We start from the raw sequence: 21,442 nt of genomic DNA on the forward strand, positions 1-21,442 counted from the left end.
ACAGCTCTAACTGTCGAACTCTTATCCTGTTGGACTGGAGACAGATCTGTGGTTTCCTTCAGTCATATTCCTGAACCGCGGCTCCGTGGCCGTCTGTGTCCTCCCTCAGGAGCTCGCTTTCAGTCTGGGATGATTCTGCATCCATCATACGTGACAAGCGCAGGCAGACTGTTGGAAAACACAATAAACATGCTGCTGCTCCAAGAACAGGCTGCTGGGAAAGTAAGGTCATGTGACCTGTAAAAGGAAGATCTCGTTAAACTGTTTAGCGCTTTCATCACCATAGAAATGGACCTTAAAAAAAAAAAAAAAAAAAAAAAACGAAAGATAGCGACAACGGAATAAAATAAAATAAAATAAAATAAAATAAAATAAAATAAAATAAAATAAAATAAAATAAAATAAAATAAAATAAAATAAAACTCTTACCGGTTTCACAGGGTACACGTCCTTGTAGCTAGTCCCAGCCTGAAATGCATGTTTGAGCTGCTAAGCACTAACATATCTTAAAACAAGTCAGTGCCATTGTTTTGTCTCAAGATAGTTTTTTTTTTTTTTTTTAAAGGTGCATTTATAAAGTCTTAAATGTCAAATTAATACATCCTTACGGAATAAAAGTATTGTTTAAAAAAAAAAAGTATGACTTTTGAACGCTGGTGTGTGTAGTGATCATATGCTCTACTGAACCTAGAAGAATCCTTTATTGTAAATCATGTGAAGGAAAAGCTGTGATCTAATTTCAGCGAAAGACAAACCGCGGATCTCCAGTAACGTCTGCCCACGTCTCTCTTCCTGCAGGAAAGCAGCTATCACGTTTGATAATGGGCCATTTAACGGCTTTCTCCAGGTAATGAGGCAGATGACTTAACTTCCTGTTAATACAAAGATCAGTCTGGAAGCGAGACAAACTGAGGAGAGAGATGAGAGAATGTGGTGGTTACAGAAATAAATGCATAATAAATGTGGGAAAAAATGTATTTTACATTGTGTATTAACTTCTGTGACGATTGATGTTCCCTGCTCAGCCTTGAATGAATGATCGATCGATTATTTGATTGTTTTTCCCTTGGGAGTGTTCACCTGCAGGGGGAGGGGGCGCGCTGCTCAGACAATACACAGACTCTGATGGTGAAGCAGCTGCAGCTCCGTGTCCTGTGTTTTGTTAATAATTATATCTCCCCTCATCAGGTATGAAACACAAATTTAATAAGAGTATGGTCTTTACATGTCAGAATTACGATAAATGTAAAGTATGTTGTTTAAAGTGTAAAAATGAGTTACTGTTAAAGAGGGTGTAAAAGTTTGCTTCGAGTTACGTCTGTATTGCATGTGCTAGTTATGCATTTCATGCTAATGATGGAGAACATGTGGCCTCAGAAAGAGCATGATTTTCGAGTGAAATTACAAATGTAATGTGTTTTGGATAAATAAGGCAACAGTCATGAGTTATGAGTTGCAGTTTACTGTGATTTAAAAGGAAATCCAATTTTTATTCAAGTGTAAAACACAAGAAAACGTTTATGATGCTATGTATAACTTTATAAATGAGTAATATTGTTATAAATGTATATTATATTATATATGTTAATTTGTGGACTCAATAGTCAAGGTAAACTGAGTATAAGTGATTGTATTCTTATATTGTGACTTGATGCTCTGTAATTCATTGACATAATAATATTTGAACTCTTTTAAAATGTTTATAAAGACAATACACAGACTCTGATGGTGAAGCAGCTGCAGCTCCGTGTCCTGTGTTTTGTTAATAATTATATCTCCCCTCATCAGGCGGTGAGGGTACTACAAGAACAACACTGAGGTAAGAGTAAATACACTTAACTTCTGAAAAAGATTACACAGTGTAAAAAAATAAAACCGGAAATTTTATTCAAAGTATTTTTACGGAAATTTCCGTTGACCCTTAAAACACAAACTGTGTAATTCAAAATACAGGTAAAAAAAACAATACGGAAAATTCCTTCATATTCATATTGTACAGTGTGCCCTATTTTTCCGGACTTTTCTTACAGTGCAGGGGTTTTGCCTGTGCAAAACCTGATGCATGGATGTTTTTGGTGGATACTCGGATATCCTGGGTGGGTGCTTGGTTGTCAGAAGTTGGTTTTTAAAATAAGCTTTCAATTCACTATAATATTCTGGTCTCTAGATACCATGTTGTAAAATCCATCTTACACTTGTTAGTGTCGGTTGTTTACGGTACATTCTAGATGGTCTTCTCTACACTTAGATTGGGCAAACCCAGCATGATCTGTCAGTGATTTGATTTTGCCCTTTAGCTCAGTCTGGACACCTGCACATTCATTTCTACTGCTTCTGTTACACTTTTGCGGGAACCAATCACAGACTGACTTATCTGCTATTGACAGGTTTAATACGATCACGGATAAAGAAATGATGGGTCTTTGCCCATTGATCATGCCTCTTGTGGTCTGATTGGTTGAAGGACTATCCAGTTGTGTCATTTGAATTATGCTCGTTTATCACACCTCTTGTGCAGTGGAAAATACAGACCAGACTCCCCAGACCAATGTTCAATCTTAAAGGGTTACTTCAGCGATTAGCATATGGCCTTGTATCAGAAACCCTGAAGCATATTCAAATGATTGTGCTTTCCCCCTTCATATCCCCCTGAGACGAGAGATTTATGCATTTTATTTCTGGAAAAATTCCTCCTATGATGCAAATTGACGATATTTGCATTATAGGAGGAATGTTTGGCCAAAGGCTAAAGACTACAGCCAGCAGAGGGAGCCATTTCCATGGGGGATGGAGATCACACTCACAGCTCAGCTCAGCTACAGGCACTCATTTAAACGCTGCTATGTTGAGCAATGTAAGTCTTTAACTTGTCAAATTAATTTCTATGAAAGTTAAGCTTGCAAATGTATGAACTGAAACGCGCCAGACTGAACTCGCGTTGTGAATGTATGCCGCGAGTGTAGTCGCGATTACCTCAGCTCTCATCATGAGAGCTCATCAGCTCATTTATCTGACTCCTGCAGTTAGTGCTCAGTGCTGTGACACTCGCGCAGTGACTCACTCATTATATTGAACACAGACACAGACACGTTCAGTTTTTAACAATAGTGTCTTCTCCAACTCAGTCACAGTAATCCAGTAGGTGACTTTGGGAATGGCCTCACAGGGCAGCGAAGCATTCTGGGTATTGTAGTCTTTCATCCCCATGAGACAAAAATACATTTTCTGTCTTTTCTCAGTCTAGAAGGCACCAAATTCTAAAATAATTTCACATTTCTATTACATTGATGACCCAGTTTAAATACAGATTCATCTTCCCAGCGCTGAAGTACCCCTTTAAATTGAGCTTGGTCTGGTGATAGCCAGACAACTCTACGCTATTAAACAGAAAGGTTCCAAAGGGAGTTTTGCAGCGATACATATGATCATTTTTGATTTTTAAAAGAGCCAGCCGTTCTTAAAGGGGTAGTTCACCCAAAACTCTATAGAATGAGCAAAAGTAATAGTGATTCTTGCCTTTGCAAACACCACTCAACAACACTTGGTTTTAACACTGTAACAGTGTCCATACGACACGCGCATCTGCAAAGCACAGATGGACACATTCATAATTGATAAGTGTACATCTTCAGCTGTCTCATATGAACAAGCCCTTAAAAAATAAAGAGCATGGCGGAAAGCTGTGATGGACACTTGATTTCTCCACTGGCTCAAACTCTGTCTTGAAGGTGTTTGGAATGTCAAGCTCGTGTGAGAGTGCAAATTGAAGAGTAGCTTCGTGTGAAGGAATGTCAGGGAACAGAAAGTGTTTTGTATTAAGTCATGTCATGCCTGTAGACTTCATCTCTTTGCTTGCAGAAAACATCTTGTCAAAAATATTTTGAACCTTTGGCTGTATAACTGATTCAAAAGAATAGTTCAGCAAAGAAGAAAATTCTGTCATTATTTACTCGCCCTCATGTTATTTCAAGCACAATTTCTTTCTTTTGTAGACGATAAAAGGAGAAATTTAGCAGGATGCTGATGCTGCTTTTTTCATGCAAATAAGGGGAATGGTGACCATGCTTGACACTTAAAAAGGGAAATAGACCCATAAAAACTTTAAGACTCTTTAAGTCTTTAAGACTCATGTGCATGTCATATGACCTCTATGTGAGGAACAGACTGAAACGTAAGCCATTATTCACTTCAAACCTCATTCACATTCATGTATATTTAAATATTGATACCTCATATACACCTATAAATTATTATATATTCATACATTAATTAATTATAACGATGCGTAACACACGAGAATGAACCTCATTGGTTATTGTGGAAGCTCAAACATGATGCCTAACACAAGAATGAACGAAGGAAAAATTGTACGCACATCCAGCGACACTTTTGCAGGTGCTAGATTCAATAGAGCATACATCAATGTAAACCAAAAATCTGCACACTGCTCTTTACTGCTCCCAAAAATGTATTAAAACAGACAACGTTTCGACCCAAAGGGTCTTCTTCAGGCAAGCAACTAGCACAAACAGATATCATTTTTTTCTGTGTGAACAATCACACCTGACCTCATTAGTGAACCAATTATCTAATCCAATAGTGTCAAAAAAGAAACAATACATTTGATAACAATACAAAAAAGTATAATACAACCCAATATAACAATAATCATAAAAAACAACAACAAAAAACAAATATACATGCATACATACATACATGCATACATAAACCTACTCATATACACACATATTTACAAAAAAAGTTTCAAATCAACACTGTAAACCCTAATGTTGTCTTTACTTAAACAAATCAAGTAATCTTGACTAAATATTACTAGTTTAGTCCAAAAACTCAAAAATATAAGTTAGAATAACTTATTAACCTACAAAATGCATACACTCTAAAAAATGCTGGGTTAAAAACAACCCAAGTTGGGTTGAAAATGCACTAACCCAACAATAGGGTTCTTTTAACCCAGCCATTGGGTTGTCTTAAGCAACATTTAACCCAACCGCTGGGTTAAAACAACTCAACCGTTGGGTAAAATCAACCCAATTGTTGGGTTAGTGGATTTTCAACCCAACTTGGGTTGTTTTTAACCCAGCATTTTTTAGAGTGTAAACTTAAGATTTAAAGTTGAATGAACTCAAAATCATAATTAATTAAAATAGCTCACTCTGGTCTTGCTTTGATGTGATTGGCCATGCAAGGAGTTCTGTCTGACAACAAGAACTAATTCACTGATTGAAGGACATTTACAAAAGGCGGTCCTTTTCTGTTGCTGATTCAAATTAAGATGGAGACTTTTTCATTGTGTGCAATCTTAAAATCAGTAAGTAAAAATTCGTAAGTTACTAAACATAATAATAATATGTGAACTAACTTATAACTAACCAGACTGACTTTATTTCTGTTTTAATGAGAATAATAGTTTTGTTTGAAGTCACCATGATAGAGACCAACAGTTTTGATGAAGTCACCAACTTAAGTGTTTGCTTTAGTTGGGCTCTAGACCCTTGACTGTATAATGTTATAATATAAAGTTTCTCTGGCTGTTTTGTGTTTGTGAGACACATTTGGGAAGAAACACAAAGTCAAGAGAAAATATCATGAAGTGATGTTGTTTAATCATTGACGATGATAGCATCATCATGTATTGGCAGAATCCCTGATCTCATGCAGAGTCTAATGCTCTGGTTGTAAAAGCAGTTATTAATAGTTTCGAAATACTAATACAAATTTCCATGAGATTCTTTACTCTTGTGGTAATTGAACAACTTATTATTTTATTTTTTGTGCACAAAATATTTAAATCTACGGCATTAGTTAGCACAGACATCAAGAATCCGTGTATGAATCTCTACAATGGTGACAATTATTTTTAATTTTTTATTTTAAATCCGATAAACAGATCAACTCTGAACATAAAACAAGCTACAAAAACATCAGAACAAAAGAGCGAAAGTAAAAGCAAATAGTAAGAATCAAAGAAAATGTGTCACAATTCAGATGTATAATTTATTCATGCTGCAATGCATGCTGAAGTTTTGATTGGTTGTACCCAGCATGATGTACTGAACTTCTGGTGTAGCCAGTTTGGTGAACCTAACAATTTAAGTACAGTGAACGTGAGCACCAAGTTAAGTGAACTTAAATATACAAGTTTTGGGAGACTCCATTACTCAATTGAATTGAGGGAACGAGTTTACTCAAATCAATTGAGTTCAATCAACTTATTAGGGTTTTCAGTGAAACTCCATATTCAAACATTTTGGAGAAAGAGTATTTAGTGTGTATATATATATATATATATATATATGGCTTCCCTCTGTAGAAGAATTTTATTAATGTCACCACCCCTTCTGGGTATTCTAAGCTTGTTGCTTGCCTGACGAAGACCCTTTGGGTCAAAACATTGTCTGTTTTAATAAATTTTCGGGAGCAGTAAAGAGCAGTGTGCAGATTTTTTGTTTACGTTAACACGAGAATGAACCTCATTGGTTCTTGCGGAAGCTCAAAAATGATGTGTAAAACAAAAATGAACCTCATTGGTTCTTGCGGAAGCTCAAACATGATGTGTAAAACGAAAATGAACCTCACTGGTTCTTGCAGAAGCTCAAACGTGATGTGTTACACATGAGAATAAACCTCATTGGTTCTTCGAGAAGATCAAACGTGATGTCACATTTGAGCTTCTAGAAGAACCAATGAGGTTTATTCTCATGTGTAACACATCACGTTTGAGCTTCCGGAAGAACCAGTGAGGTTCATCACTTGGTTCTTCTAGAAGCTCAAATGTGATGTGTTACACATGAGAATAAACCTCATTGGTTCTTTTAGAAGCTCAATGTGCTGCGTAACACAAGAATGAACCTCATTGGTTCTCGCATGTCAAGTGAACAATGAATGTTTAAATAAAAGCCTAAATTAAATTTGTTCATCATATAAAGCGATCAAGTCTCTTCAAAAATAATTTGGGCTAAACTGCAATTCATATGGATTCGTTTTACGCTCTCTTTATTAACCTTTTGAAGCGTTAAAGTGGTAGTTGCATATCTGTCAATGGAGGGTAAGAAAGCTCTCAGATTTCATCAAAAAGATCTTCATTTGTGTTCTGAAGATGAATGAAAGTCTTAAGGCTTTGGTACCAACTGGCTGCAGCGCACCTTCTTTTCCACAAAAACATCATGCAATAAGAATGCTACTTGCTCCTTTTGTCCTGTTTATCTGGCTATCGTCTTCCCACTGGTGTCATGTGCTCTAATGAGACCTTGTGAGAGGCCGGTACTGTTCGCGTAGTCAGATTTATAGCAGGTTAATTACTCCTACCGGAATTCTCGTTTATTGACAATGGCTTCCTCGAAAAAGCTCGTCGAGGGACTAATAATGACCAGCTGCTTCCCACACTACAGCACAAACTGATAAATATTCTTTCAATCAGGGCCCGTGATAGATTTAATGACAAAAATCATTTTTGCCCACAGGCTGCACTAAACAAGGATCGCATTGGTCCCAGAGGACTTGAAATGCACGTGACCCTGATCAAACGGTGGTGGTAAATAGGGTTCGCTGTCTTTGTTTCATTTCATTTTGCGTTTGTTTTCGCTTGATAAGTGATGAATGAAAAGCTTTATTGTATCAGTGCGTATCTCAATGGCTGCCATCTGTCTGAGGGCCCCGTTCGTATGCCGTCGTGGGAGGAAGCGGCTTTATTGATTCGATTCTGAGCCGAGTCTCCTTGCAGACTATGCCAAATCTTTGAGTTAAATGACAAACAGGCTGAGAGAAAGGAAACATTACTCTTCTAAACGTGTGCCAGGACGCGAATGTATTTCCTGAGGACGTCCCTCGCAGCCAGGGGAGTCGCGTTTTGGCAGGCTTGGATTGGTTTGATGGCTTAGGCGTCCTCAAGAAGGGTTGTTCCACAACATGCAAGACCTTTAAGAGGATTTACAGTGTTTTGCGATGGGAGCCGTTCAGGTTTTGTCTCATTAATACCTGGGAATCTCTCTGGATTTGTTATGGGATGAAATGAATGTTGCATACTTACTGTCGCGCTTTGAAATGTGTAATCCTCCTTCAATTCAAGGTCAAGTTATTGAGGTCTGCACTTCATTATTAAACTCTAATCTTTAACTAGCGATATGGTGAACATGCTAATAATAGCAACTAAACAGTGTATAGTTACACACATAGAGGGCAGATATATAGAATAAAGCACTCATTAAATGGATTTTACTGCAGGTAACAGCAAAACAGAGCCTAAATCCCTGTAGTGGTGCAAAATCACAACAAAGTCATTAAACATTGGCATTAAATAGCCTATTTGCCACAAGTAATGTAGTTTGAATGATTTCTTTGCATCTTGGTTCTAGTTCTGGTCAATACAGCCCATCTACTATGCTGCTACATTTTAAAATAAGATGTTGTTTGTGGATATTGTGAGGTTACAGCATAAATTATGAACAATAAACAAAGAAAGAAGAATACTATTTATTGTAATACTTCATTTGATCATAATATAATGTAATATTTCTTAATGTACACAGAATATATACGTATTTATATATTTGGGCATAAGCTACTACAAGGGACACATACAGTAATTAAAGCAAACATTAAAAAAAAAACACCAGAATATCATTGGCACAGATGTAAAAAATACATACTGGAGGAAAAACAAACTCAAATAAACACGTTACAGGCTCACAGTGAATACATTTTCATCTGTTTTCACATTCACGGCTTAACACACAGATTTGGATGAAAAATAACAAACGTGTGCTGGAAATAAATAGCTCTGAATGAAGAACCGCTTACCCAACATTTACAGAGACTGCCTCTTTATTAACACACACACTCACACATTCTTATTTGTGTCATAAGGATCCGTCACCATGACGGAAGGTGCAACATTGTAAATGAAAGATGTTTAAAAAGTCATGAAATATTGTTTGCATCCAAATGGACTTCCCTTATGTGACATATTTCTGAGATCAACAGGATGTTCAATGAGGAAAAGGCAGGACTTTATCTTTTGAAATTGATTAGATCATGAAATATAGACTCCTAAATGTGTCATAACCACAGCATATATAGACCCAAAAGGCATTTTTATCCATGGACAGATATTATTAGTAGCCAAGTATTCTGATCAAATAAATTTAGCAAATAATATATTAAGCTCAAATATATAGAAAGATATATTAGGGCCTATATTTCCATAATATACAGTACGTCTGTGTTCTATATATAATTATTTATATTTCAATACGCACAAATATGTATATATTTAAGAAATATTTGCATGTATATACATATTTTATATATTAAAAATAACAAATATTTCTTAAATATGCATGTGTGTTTATTTATATATACATGATTATACATAGTACACAGACATATATTATTTAAACACTTTTATTTTGAAAAAGTGAATAATAATTTACAAATATTTAAGTTTTTTTAATAGTGCTGTTAAATCAATTAATCGTGATTAATCACATCTAACATAACATTTTGTGTCTATATGTGTGTACATAATAAATTATATATATATATATATATATATATATATATATATATGTATATATACATATATATATATATATATACATATATATATATATACATATATATATATATATATATATATATATATATATATATATATATATATATATATATATATATATATATATATATGGTAAATGGACTAAATGGACTGCATTTATATAGCGCTTTTATCCAAAGCGCTTTACATTTTTGCCTCACATTCACCCATTCATACACCGACGGCGATGTCAGCCATGCAAGGCGCCATCCAGCTCATCGGGAGCAGCTGGGGTTAGGTGTCTTGCTCATGGACACTTCGACACTTGGTCAGGTGGAACCGGGGATCGAACCACCAACCTTTCGGTTTGTAGACAATCTACATGAACCACTGAGCCACTGCCGCCCCAGTATATATATATATATACATACATATATACATATATATATACATATATATATAAAAAACACACACACACATATATTATATAAACAAATGTTATGTTAGATGCGATTAATCACGAATAATTGATTTAATAGCGCTAGTTTTTATATATGATACAATTATGTACTACCGCCCCAACTTCCTGTTTCAATAAGAAATATGTCAACACTTTATTTTGTTCTTACTTATCAATTACACTTAATTGAGCATGTTACGATCTGAAAGATAATATTTATGGATTATAGAATGTATTTTTATAATGTAAAGCTTCTGTTAATACAACTATGAGACGAATAAAGTTTTTTTTAGCACATATTTTACACATGCTTTTGCCCTTGGTCAGTATTCGCACTTCAGATCAGCTCTATTTCAGCAATTAATATGCTTGACTTGTGTGAGCAAACTCTGCCATCAGCCCACATTAGCTGGCAAACAAACAAACAAGCAAACTGAGACCCCAGCGCAGCAGAGCATGATGGGTAATGGGGCATTATGCCTGATGGCTCCTTCAGCGGTAACAAAAGCAGTGGAGTCACGTGACACGCTCGTGTACTAAGAGGCGGAGTTAAATTAGTGTCAATCACCGTGACAGTGTATTTACCGACTAATCAAGCGTCAGTCAGCGTGTACATAAAAGCTCAGTGGGGACAGAAAGGGCATCTTCTAAGTCTGCTGACACTGCGGCGCTGATCTAAACCCAATCACACGCTGCTGACAGCGGCTGAATGAGACCCAGAACTCATGGAAAACAAGAGCTAAAGATGCTGAACGAGGAGAAAAGCTGAGGTGTGGCTGCAGAGAGATGTTTTTAAGTGTTACCCTTGAGGAGCAGACAGCTGAAGAACAGCCTTTATGGGTAAACTAAGCATGTGCATTGTTATGGGGCCTCCGAGAGATCAAATCGAGGTCATTCCAGTGCGGTACAATGTAATAAATAAAAAGATAAGCTGAGCGGGAGTACAGGGGTAAAATAGATCAGAAAGAACCCAAAAACACTGCTAACACAACAACATGGCATTTGAAACAGTTTCACTCATCTCACCACAACCAAACAATGCACAGACTATAAAATACAGAAAACAAACACAACAGGGCTGCATGTTAATGGAAAAATGCTCAAATAAAAAAGGGAATACCAGTGATGAAAATAAAGGTGTGAAAGTTTTAGGTACAAAACCGTTCAAAAGAATAGGGTTGTTTTTCAAGAAATTAACTGATTTACTTTTATTTAGCATTGATGATTAAAAGTGACAGAAAATACATGTATTATATTAGCAATAAATACGTTCTTTTGAACTTTATATACATCAAAGAATCCTGGGGAAAATTTATTAGGGTTTCTTCAAAATAATAAAGAAGTTGACGGTTTTTAACATTGATAATAATGTTTGATAAAGAAATGTTTCTTGAGCAAATCATCATGTTAGAATGATTTCTGAAGGATCCTGTGACACTGAAGACTGGAGTAAAGATGCTGAAAATTCAGCTTTGTCATCACAGGAATACATTTCATTTTAAGACATATTGCAGTCTAACTTTATATATTAGGTGGCCTTAAATGATATGTACTTACATCAAACAATAAGTACAATGTACTCGTGGTGTTCATATTGTAATGTAAAACACTTTTTCTGATATTGAGGTGGATACGGGTAAAGTTAGGGTCAGGTGTGGTGATGTGGGTCAGTTTAAGGGTAAAGTTAGGGTCAGGTGTGGTGGTGTGGGTCAGTTTAAGGGTAAAGTTAGGGACAGGTGTGGTGGTGTGGGTAAGTTTAAGGGTAAAGTTAGGGTCAGGTGTGGTGGTGTGGGTAAGTTTAAGGGTAAAGTTAGGGTCAGGTGTGGTGGTGTGGGTTAGTTTAAGGGTAAAGTTAGGGTCAGGTGTGGTGATGTGGGTCAGTTTAAGGGTAAAGTTAGGGTCAGGTGTGGTGGTGTGGGTCAGTTTAAGGGTAAAGTTAGGGTCAGGTGTGGTGGTGTGGGTAAGTTTAAGGGTAAAGTTAGGGTCAGGTGTGGTGGTGTGGGTTAGTTTAAGGGTAAAGTTAGGGTCAGGTGTGGTGATGTGGGTCAGTTTAAGGGTAAAGTTAGGGTCAGGTGTGGTGGTGTGGGTAAGTTTAAGGGTAAAGTTAGGGTCAGGTGTGGTGGTGTGGGTCAGTTTAAGGGTAAAGTTAGGGACAGGTGTGGTGGTGTGGGTAAGTTTAAGGGTAAAGTTAGGGTCAGGTGTGGTGGTGTGGGTCAGTTTAAGGGTAAAGTTAGGGTCAGGTGTGGTGGTGTGGGTAAGTTTAAGGGTAAAGTTAGGGACAGGTGTGGTGGTGTGGGTAAGTTTAAGGGTAAAGTTAGGGTCAGGTGTGGTGGTGTGGGTCAGTTTAAGGGTAAAGTTAGGGTCAGGTGTGGTGGTGTGGGTCAGTTTAAGGGTAAAGTTAGGGACAGGTGTGGTGGTGTGGGTAAGTTTAAGGGTAAAGTTAGGGTCAGGTGTGGTGGTGTGGGTCAGTTTAAGGGTAAAGTTAGGGTCAGGTGTGGTGGTGTGGGTCAGTTTAAGGGTAAAGTTAGGGTCAGGTGTGTTGGTGTGGGTAAGTTTAAGGGTAAAGTTAGGGACAGGTGTGGTGGTGTGGGTCAGTTTAAGGGTAAAGTTAGGGTCAGGTGTGGTGGTGTGGGTAAGTTTAAGGGTAAAGTTAGGGTCAGGTGTGGTGGTGTGGGTCAGTTTAAGGGTAAAGTTAGGGTCCGGTGTGTTGGTGTGGGTAAGTTTAAGGGTAAAGTTAGGGACAGGTGTGGTGGTGTGGGTCAGTTTAAGGGTAAAGTTAGGGTCAGGTGTGGTGGTGTGGGTCAGTTTAAGGGTAAAGTTAGGGTCAGGTGTGTTGGTGTGGGTAAGTTTAAGGGTAAAGTTAGGGTCAGGTGTGGTGGTGTGGGTAAGTTTAAGGGTAAAGTTAGGGTCAGGTGTGGTGGTGTGGGTAAGTTTAAGGGTAAAGTTAGGGTCAGGTGTGGTGGTGTGGGTCAGTTTAAGGGTAAAGTTAGGGTCAGGTGTGGTGGTGTGGGTCAGTTTAAGGGTAAAGTTAGGGTACAGGTGTGGTGGTGTGGGTAAGTTTAAGGGTAAAGTTAGGGTCAGGTGTGGTGGTGTGGGTAAGTTTAAGGGTAAAGTTAGGGTCAGGTGTGGTGGTGTGGGTAAGTTTAAGGGTAAAGTTAGGGTCAGGTGTGGTGGTGTGGGTCAGTTTAAGGGTAAAGTTAGGGTCAGGTGTGGTGGTGTGGGTAAGTTTAAGGGTAAAGTTAGGGTCAGGTGTGGTGGTGTGGGTCAGTTTAAGGGTAAAGTTAGGGTCAGGTGAGGTGGTGTGGGTAAGTTTAAGGGTAAAGTTAGGGTCAGGTGAGGTGGTGTGGGTCAGTTTAAGGGTAAAGTTAGGGTCAGGTGAGGTGGTGTGGGTAAGTTTAAGGGTAAAGTTAGGGTCAGGTGTGCTGGTGTGGGTAAGTTTAAGGGTAAAGTTAGGGTCAGGTGTGGTGGTGTGGGTAAGTTTAAGGGTAAAGTTAGGGTCAGGTGAGGTGGTGTGGGTAAGTTTAAGGGTAAAGTTAGGGTCAGGTGTGCTGGTGTGGGTAAGTTTAAGGGTAAAGTTAGGGTCAGGTGTGGTGGTGTGGGTAAGTTTAAGGGTAAAGTTAGGGTCAGGTGTGGTGGTGTGGGTAAGTTTAAGGGTAAAGTTAGGGTCAGGTGTGGTGGTGTGGGTCAGTTTAAGGGTAAAGTTAGGGTCAGGTGAGGTGGTGTGGGTAAGTTTAAGGGTAAAGTTAGGGTCAGGTGTGGTGGTGTGGGTAAGTTTAAGGGTAAAGTTAGGGTCAGGTGTGGTGGTGTGGGTAAGTTTAAGGGTAAAGTTAGGGTCAGGTGAGGTGGTGTGGGCTAGTTTAAGGGTAAAGTTAGGGTCAGGTGTGGTGGTGTGGGTAAGTTTAAGGGTAAAGTTAGGCACAGGTGTGGTGGTGTGGGTAAGTTTAAGGGTAAAGTTAGGGTCAGGTGTGGTGGTGTGGGTAAGTTTAAGGGTAAAGTTAGGGTCAGGTGTGGTGGTGTGGGTAAGTTTAAGGGTAAAGTTAGGGTCAGGTGTGGTGGTGTGGGTAAGTTTAAGGGTAAAGTTAGGGTCAGGTGTGGTGGTGTGGGTAAGTTTAAGGGTAAAGTTAGGGTCAGGTGAGGTGGTGTGGGCTATTTTAAGGGTAAAGTTAGGGTCAGGTGTGGTGGTGTGGGTAAGTTTAAGGGTAAAGTTAGGGTCAGGTGTGGTGGTGTGGGTCAGTTTAAGGGTAAAGTTAGGGTCAGGTGAGGTGGTGTGGGCTAGTTTAAGGGTAAAGTTAGGGTCAGGTGTGGTGGTGTGGGTAAGTTTAAGGGTAAAGTTAGGCACAGGTGTGCTGCTCGCGAGCCATGTATTCGGCAACAATCGCTCCAGCGACCTTGCTCAGCTCCTCAACACTCGGTTCTGCTCTGCTTCATACTAAAGTAACGTTAAAAATCACATCCATTAACATGATTTCTGTCCGACTCCTATCCCGATTCTTTTCCACCGGCTGTGAGGTGAAGACCAAATGTCCCAAGATTCTGGGCGTCATGATCAAACTATGCCTTTATTTTGAATGGGCGACCTCTAGCGGACGGAAAAGTTCAAATAGTGCAGCTTTAAATGTTAGTACAAAGTAATCAAGGCCACCTATTGAAAAATGTGGGTCTCATATTGCGATAGAAAACAGTTATTTCAATAATATATAAAAATACTACTGTTAAGACTGTAGTTTTGAATAAATAAATGGAGAATTTGTGTGTATAAGATTTCAACAACCAACCCCAAACTTCTGAACGGTAGGTTTTTGACTTTTCCTATGTAAATTTAATTCCACATCAGATCCGCTGTAAATCTTTCCATACAATCAAAGCCTTTTAATTTATGTACTAAGTGTAGTGTAAAGAGGGATATAGATAAGTGGACGGATGTAAAAAGAAAAAAAGAAACTCCACGCATTTTAGAATGTGAGAAAGAAAACCAATTACAGTTGAAGTATGCAAGTATCACGCTTTCCTGCCTTGCAAACCTTGTTAAAGGGATAGTTCACCCAAAAATTATCCCATAATTGACTCACCCTCAAGCCATGTGTGTATGACATTCTTCTTTCAGACGAACACAATCAGAGCTATATTTAAAAAAAATGTCGCTCCAATTACGCTTTTTTCGTAAGTTAAGTATGAAAAACAGATATATTAGATATATAAACTCATAGATATACAAACTAGATATTTTACTTTATAAAATATGGATATTTTTCTTACACAAACCGATTGATTAACTTCAAAAGGCCTTTATTAACCACCTGGAGCCATGTGGAGCACTTTTATAATGGATGGATGCACTTTACATTTTGGGCTCCCTGCCATGATGCCTATAATGCTTGAAAGAGCCAGGACATTTTTTAATATAACTTAAGATTGTATTAGTCTGAAAGAAGAACCCCCGCCCACCCCCCACCACCACCACCACATGAACAAACTTTATCAAATGAATCAACAAAAAACTGAAATGATTGATGTTGCAAAATACTCATTTTGTGATAGTTAAGGCTGGAATGGTAAACACATTCTGATCATGATCTCTGTTCACCAATTGAATACTGTTAGAGGGAAATGTATTCCATCACGATTCATGAAACAATGGATTTGGCTTATTTCACAGTGAGATTCTCACTTCACAACGTGACAGTCCAAACACACAAACTATAAAAGAATAACTCACTAAAATGAAAAAGGAAAACACTGAAGTGTTCTCATTATGCGCAAATCAAACGCCAAGTGAATGACTGAATTTACACTTCAAGTATTAAATTCCAGTGATATCTACCTCTTCAAGTTACAAACGACGCAGCAGATATACGTTCGCTGACTGGAGGGAATGAGAAACCAAGGCTGTTGTTACAACACCAGCTACACACGAATTTACATTCAAATGATTAACTCTCCACTTATGATTATTCAATGTTAAATTACTACGTCAAAGCTTCGTTAAGGCGTGTGTAGGCCTCCAGCTGTTATTTGCTTAGTATACAGTGTTCTTTCTGTACAGATTTTACATACATGTATTCAGATTCACGATCTGAATCTTCAATATCTGTTTTCATTGCGTCCATAGACTGAACTTATTGAAAAAATTCCAGAGCTCATTATGACTCTGAAATGAAATGTGATTGGCTGATGTGATGTGTAATCTGATGGGCTCTCCAACAGAACTCAAGGCATCATCTCTAAAGCTTGGCTATTTGAAGTAGTTGAGCCCGGCCACCAAGAGAAACTTCTCCAGGAAGAGTTCAGAGTCAAGCACCGCGATGTGAGCCGCACGTCCGATCAGCGTGTTGGCCGTGTTCGGTAACGCATGAAACACGTTCTGTCTGATCAAACGACAGTTCGGAGCGCTCAGTAATGGCTGGAGTAAGTTATTGATCATCTCTGTATATACTGGACCTGTTAGGGAGGAAATATATAAAACACACACATTATTACATACAACATGTTATATACTGTACATAATATACGCTACCGTTTAAAAGTTTACCGGTAGTTATTATTACTGTATTTTCTATTTTTATTTAAATATGTCATTTTATTTAGCAAGGCCGCATTAAATTGATCTATGAAAGACTTTTACATTGTTACAAAAGATTTCCGTTTCAAATAAATGCTTTTAATATAAAGAAGGAGTCCGTCTAGTATTAGTGTCACATGTGAGGATGTGAGGATGCTGCAGGTGGCGGATCATTTATCAACCTTTTATCATAGCCGATGGAATAATTAAAGTATATTACATAAGTAAACATCAGTAAAACAACACGATCATATAGTTAATTTATCAATGGAGCATGCGATGTATGGTGTGTGTTTAAGTACATTTGTTTAGCTGACCACTATATGTGTCAGTTTGTTTATTGTAAAACCACCCAAACATAAACCTAGTTCACACAAAGCGTGCTTCTTCATTCAAATGCGCTAACGGTTACTCCATTGTTGTTCTATGTATAACGTTACACTAGTCTGACGTGCAAAACCGCTTTGCTTGCGCTTGCTAAGGTTTAGTCGCATACAATAGTCCATAAACCGAATCATGTCCTCATAAACTGCGAGTAAACACACACAAATGTTGACAGGCCACTAAATACAGTACATACCACAGAGATGGACGTCCTGCTTCTGCTGTTTTTCCTGTTCAATTTATTTCAGCCTCCGGATATGATTCTGGATCATATCTGTATTCGTTCAATCTGATTGATAGCCATGGTTTATTTAGAGTAACGTTTTCTTTTCCACTCTTGAGGATGTCACAGCTTTTAGACCCTCTCATGCAATAGCTGCGAGCTCGTCATTCTTTAGCTCCGCCCACACGATACGCCTCCAGGCGCTCAGTTTTTTCCGGAAAGACTCGGTACAGCCCATATTTCTTTTATAAATATAATTAAACTAAAGACTTTTCGGAGATATGAAGGATGCAATACTACTCTATAGGTACTCAAGATTGGCATGAGATTGACTGAAACTGACTGTTTCATCCCCCCCTCCCCCCCTTTAACCATTAACAATTTGGGAACAAAGTATAACAATAATAATAATTTGCACGGTTTGATGTGACATGAGTTAAGCGATCGGTGAGCAATAACAGACTTCTTTCAATAACATTTTTAAAAATCTTACAGACTCTAAACTTTTGAAAGAAAATATATAAATAACTGCAACGATTATCCTGGTGTAATGCCTCACCCCATAGACTTCCCTCTTTGCTTGTAAAATAAAAATGGGTCAAAATATTTATTTTTGCGAATCAACGGCATGTAACAGTCTTGCATAAACCATGCAAACCCCGCAAATCAAGTGACTAGTTCTTTTCCAGAAGGGCCTAAGAATTCGTAAACATGATTTTGTTTCCCAGTGGATTGATAAAAACCTAAGCCCACAGACACTTGGAAAGCCTTCCAATCTGATTGGAGCTCGTCATATTGCGAAAGCTCTTGCCATTTTTGCTGTCAGCAGCTAGCTATGCATTGACATAGACTGCACATTCATATCCAAACAATGTCTCTATATCAAGGCATCCTCTATTGTTCTATGTGATCATAGTCTTTGTGTGTGTGTGTGTGTGTGTGTGTGTGTGTGTGTGTGTGTGTGTGTGTGTGTGTGTGTGTGTGTGTGTGTGTGTGTGTGTGTGTGTGTGTGTGTGAGTGTGTGAGTGTGTATCCTTAGCTCTGTCTGTCACACTGACACTCACAGAGAGGCGGAATTCTCTAATCTGTCTCTCAAACAGAGAGAAAAATACCTGTCAAAGAGCCGCACGCCACTCTCAGTGGTGACAGTCTCATAAAATGAAGAACGTTCTTTCCTTTCGCTCTCTCTTTAACTTCCTATCACAGCTTTCTTTTCATTCAGTTTCATTCACACCACTGGCATTGCCCTGGCACTGAGTGATTTGCTGACAAAATTGGATATGATTGCAGAAACATCTCAGGTTTATTTGTATTTTATATGTAAAAATGTGTGTAATCAAGTCTCCGTATAAATGCACCTGCACTGTGATAGTCTCAGAGGTCCGTTTAAAGCGCAGAGAGCATCATGAAGAACAAGGAACACACCAGGCAGGTCCGAGATACTGTTGTGGAGAAGTTTAAAGCCGGATTTGGATACAAAAAGATTTCCCAAGCTTTAAACATCCCAAGGAGCACTGTGCAAGCGATAATATTGAAATGGAAGGAGTATCAGACCACTGCAAATCTACCAAGACCTGGCCGTCCCTTTAAACTTTCAGCTCATACAAGGAGAAGACTGATCAGAGATGCAGCCAAGAGGCCGATGATCACTCTGGATGAACTGCAGAGATCTACAGCTGAGGTGGGAGACTCTGTCCATAGGACAACAATCAGTCGTATCGGCCTCTATGGAAGAGTGGCAAGAAGAAAGCCATTTCTTAAAGATATCCATAAAAACTGTCGTTTAAAGTTTGCCACAAGCCACCTGGGAGACACACCAAACATGTGGAAGAAGGTGCTCTGGTCAGATGAAACCAAAATTGAACTTTTTGGCAACAATGCAAAACGTTATGTTTGGCGTAAACTCAACACAGCTCATCACCCTGAACACACCATTCCCACTGTCAGACATGGTGGTGGCAGCATAATGGTTTGGGCCTGCTTTTACATTTATGCATTTGGCAGATGCTTTTATCCAAAGCGACTTACATTGCATTCAAGGCAAACATTTTTTACATTATTGTCATTTCTTGCTTTCCCTGGGAATCGAACCCATGACTTTGCCGTTGCTAGCGCCACGCTCTACTGGCTGAGCTACAGGAAAGCAATTGGTGGAAAGCTTTTCTTCAGCAGGGACAGGGAAGATGGTTAAAATTGATGGGAAGATGGATGAAGCCAAATACAGGACCGTTCTGGAAGAAAGCCTGATGGAGTCTGCAAAAGACCTGAGACTGGGACGGAGATTTGTCTTCCAACAAGACAATGATCCAAAACATAAAGCAAAATCTACAATGGAATGGTTCAAAAATAAACATATCCAGGTGTTAGAAAGGCCAAGTCAAAGTCCAGACCTGAATCCAATCGAGAATCTGTGGAAAGAACTGAAAACTGCTGTTCACAAACGCTCTCCATCCAACCTCACTGAGCTCGAGCTGTTCTGCAAGGAGGAATGGTCAAAAATTTCAGTCTCTCGATGTGCAAAACTGATAGAGACATACCCCAAGCGACTTACAGCTGTAATTGCAGCAAAAGGTGGCGCTACAAAGTATTAACTTAAGGGGGCCGAATAATTTTTCAGTATTTGATTTGTTAAAAAAGTTTGAAATATCCAATAAATTTCATTCCACTTCATGATTGTGTCCCACTTGTTGTTGATTCTTCACAAAAAATTACAGTTTTATATCTTTATGTTTGAAGCCTGAAATGTGGCAAAAGGTCGCAAAGTTCAAGGGGGCCGGATACTTTCGTAAGGCACTGGTGTATGTAGCCAACCACTCCAGATACATCAATGCGTCTGCCAACTTGGAACGGTTAACATGACGCTGTTCATCACTTACACTGAAAAATCTATGAATTTTCATTGAAAATGTCAAAGCATTGAGCAGTCTATTGTTGTAAAAACCACAAAGCTATAAAATCCAGATGAAATGGGATACCCTTTTAAAGGTAAGAAAGAAAGGTTCCTCAAGCACCATTCTGAGAGGGACTTGAAGAGACGTTTCTGACATGGGAGGCGGGTCAGATAACAAGGAAGTTAATGGCTGCAGCCTCTAGTGTCAGTCACTAGTGTGCCTCTTGAGGCCAGGGCAGTGAGGTCTTTACTAGCTAGCCTCCATTATACACACTCCCACCCAGGTCACAGCACCAATGTAACCTCCTCCAGTTACATTGACACCACTCCGAGCGGGCCTCTTGAGGCCAGGGGAGTGAGGTTTACCTGTACATTTCTTTACTAGCTGGCCTCCATTACTTTCACTCCCATCAGGGTCACAGAGCCAACGTAACCCCTCCAGTTCTACTCAAACCACTCAGAGCGGGATTTGAACAGACATGGGAGGTGGATGTGATAACAAGGATAAGGTGGTATTGACACCAAGATATTAGCTGGGGATCCTTTAAGTCCTGTCAGTTGCGAGGTGCGGCCCATGGATCGGACTTGTTTGTTCAGCACATACCACAGATGCTCAACTGGACTGAGATCTGGGGAATTTGGAGGCCAAGTCAACATTTCAAACTTATTGTTGTGCTCCTCAAACCATTCCTGAACCATTTTTGCTTGGTGCCAGGAGCATTATCCTGCTGAAAGAGGCCACAGCCACCAGGGAATACCGTTTCCATGAAAGGGTGAACATGGTCTGAAACAATGCTTAGGTAGGTGGTACGTGTCAAAGTAACATCCACATGGATGGCAGGACTCAACATTGCCCAAAGCATCACAATGCCTCCATCGGCTTGCCTACTTCCCATAGTGTATCCTGATGCCATGTGTTCCCCAGCTAAGCGACGCACACGCACCCGGCCATCTACGTGATGTAAAAGAAAACGTGATTCATCAGACCAGGCCACCTTCTTCCATTGCCTAGTGGTCCAGTACTGTTGCTCACGTGCCCACTGTTGGCACTTTCAGCAGTAGACAGGGGTCAGCATGGGCACCCTGACTGGTCTGCATCTATGCTGCCCTATACACAATAAACTGTGAAGCACTGTGTATTCTGACACCTTTCTATCAGAACCAGCATTAACTTCTTGAGCAATTTGAGCTCCAGTAGCTCGTCTGTTTGATCGGACCACACGGGCCAGCCTTCACTCCCCACGTGCATCAATGAGCCTCGGCCGCCCATGACCCTGTCGCCACTTCACCACTGTTCCTTCCTCGGAGCACTTTAGATAGATACTGACCACTGCAGACTGGGAGCACCCCACAAGAGCTGCAGCTTTGGA

General features: G+C 39.2%; 1 protein-coding gene across 1 annotated transcript in view; it reads right to left on the reverse strand.

Moving 5' to 3' along the window:
* Positions 1-15,537: 15,537 nt before the first annotated feature.
* fam135b (family with sequence similarity 135 member B) overlaps positions 15,538-21,442 on the reverse strand; it is a 75,992-nt gene continuing 70,087 nt past the window's right edge. The window contains exon 20 of the mRNA XM_067425546.1: positions 15,538-16,454. Within this exon, the coding sequence (XP_067281647.1) occupies positions 16,249-16,454 (206 nt within the window). The 3' untranslated portion in view covers positions 15,538-16,248. The remainder of the gene's footprint in view (positions 16,455-21,442) is intronic.

Source organism: Pseudorasbora parva, chromosome 19, assembly GCF_024679245.1.
Source record: "Pseudorasbora parva isolate DD20220531a chromosome 19, ASM2467924v1, whole genome shotgun sequence".
In the NCBI taxonomy this organism is placed as follows: Eukaryota; Metazoa; Chordata; class Actinopteri; order Cypriniformes; family Gobionidae; genus Pseudorasbora; species Pseudorasbora parva.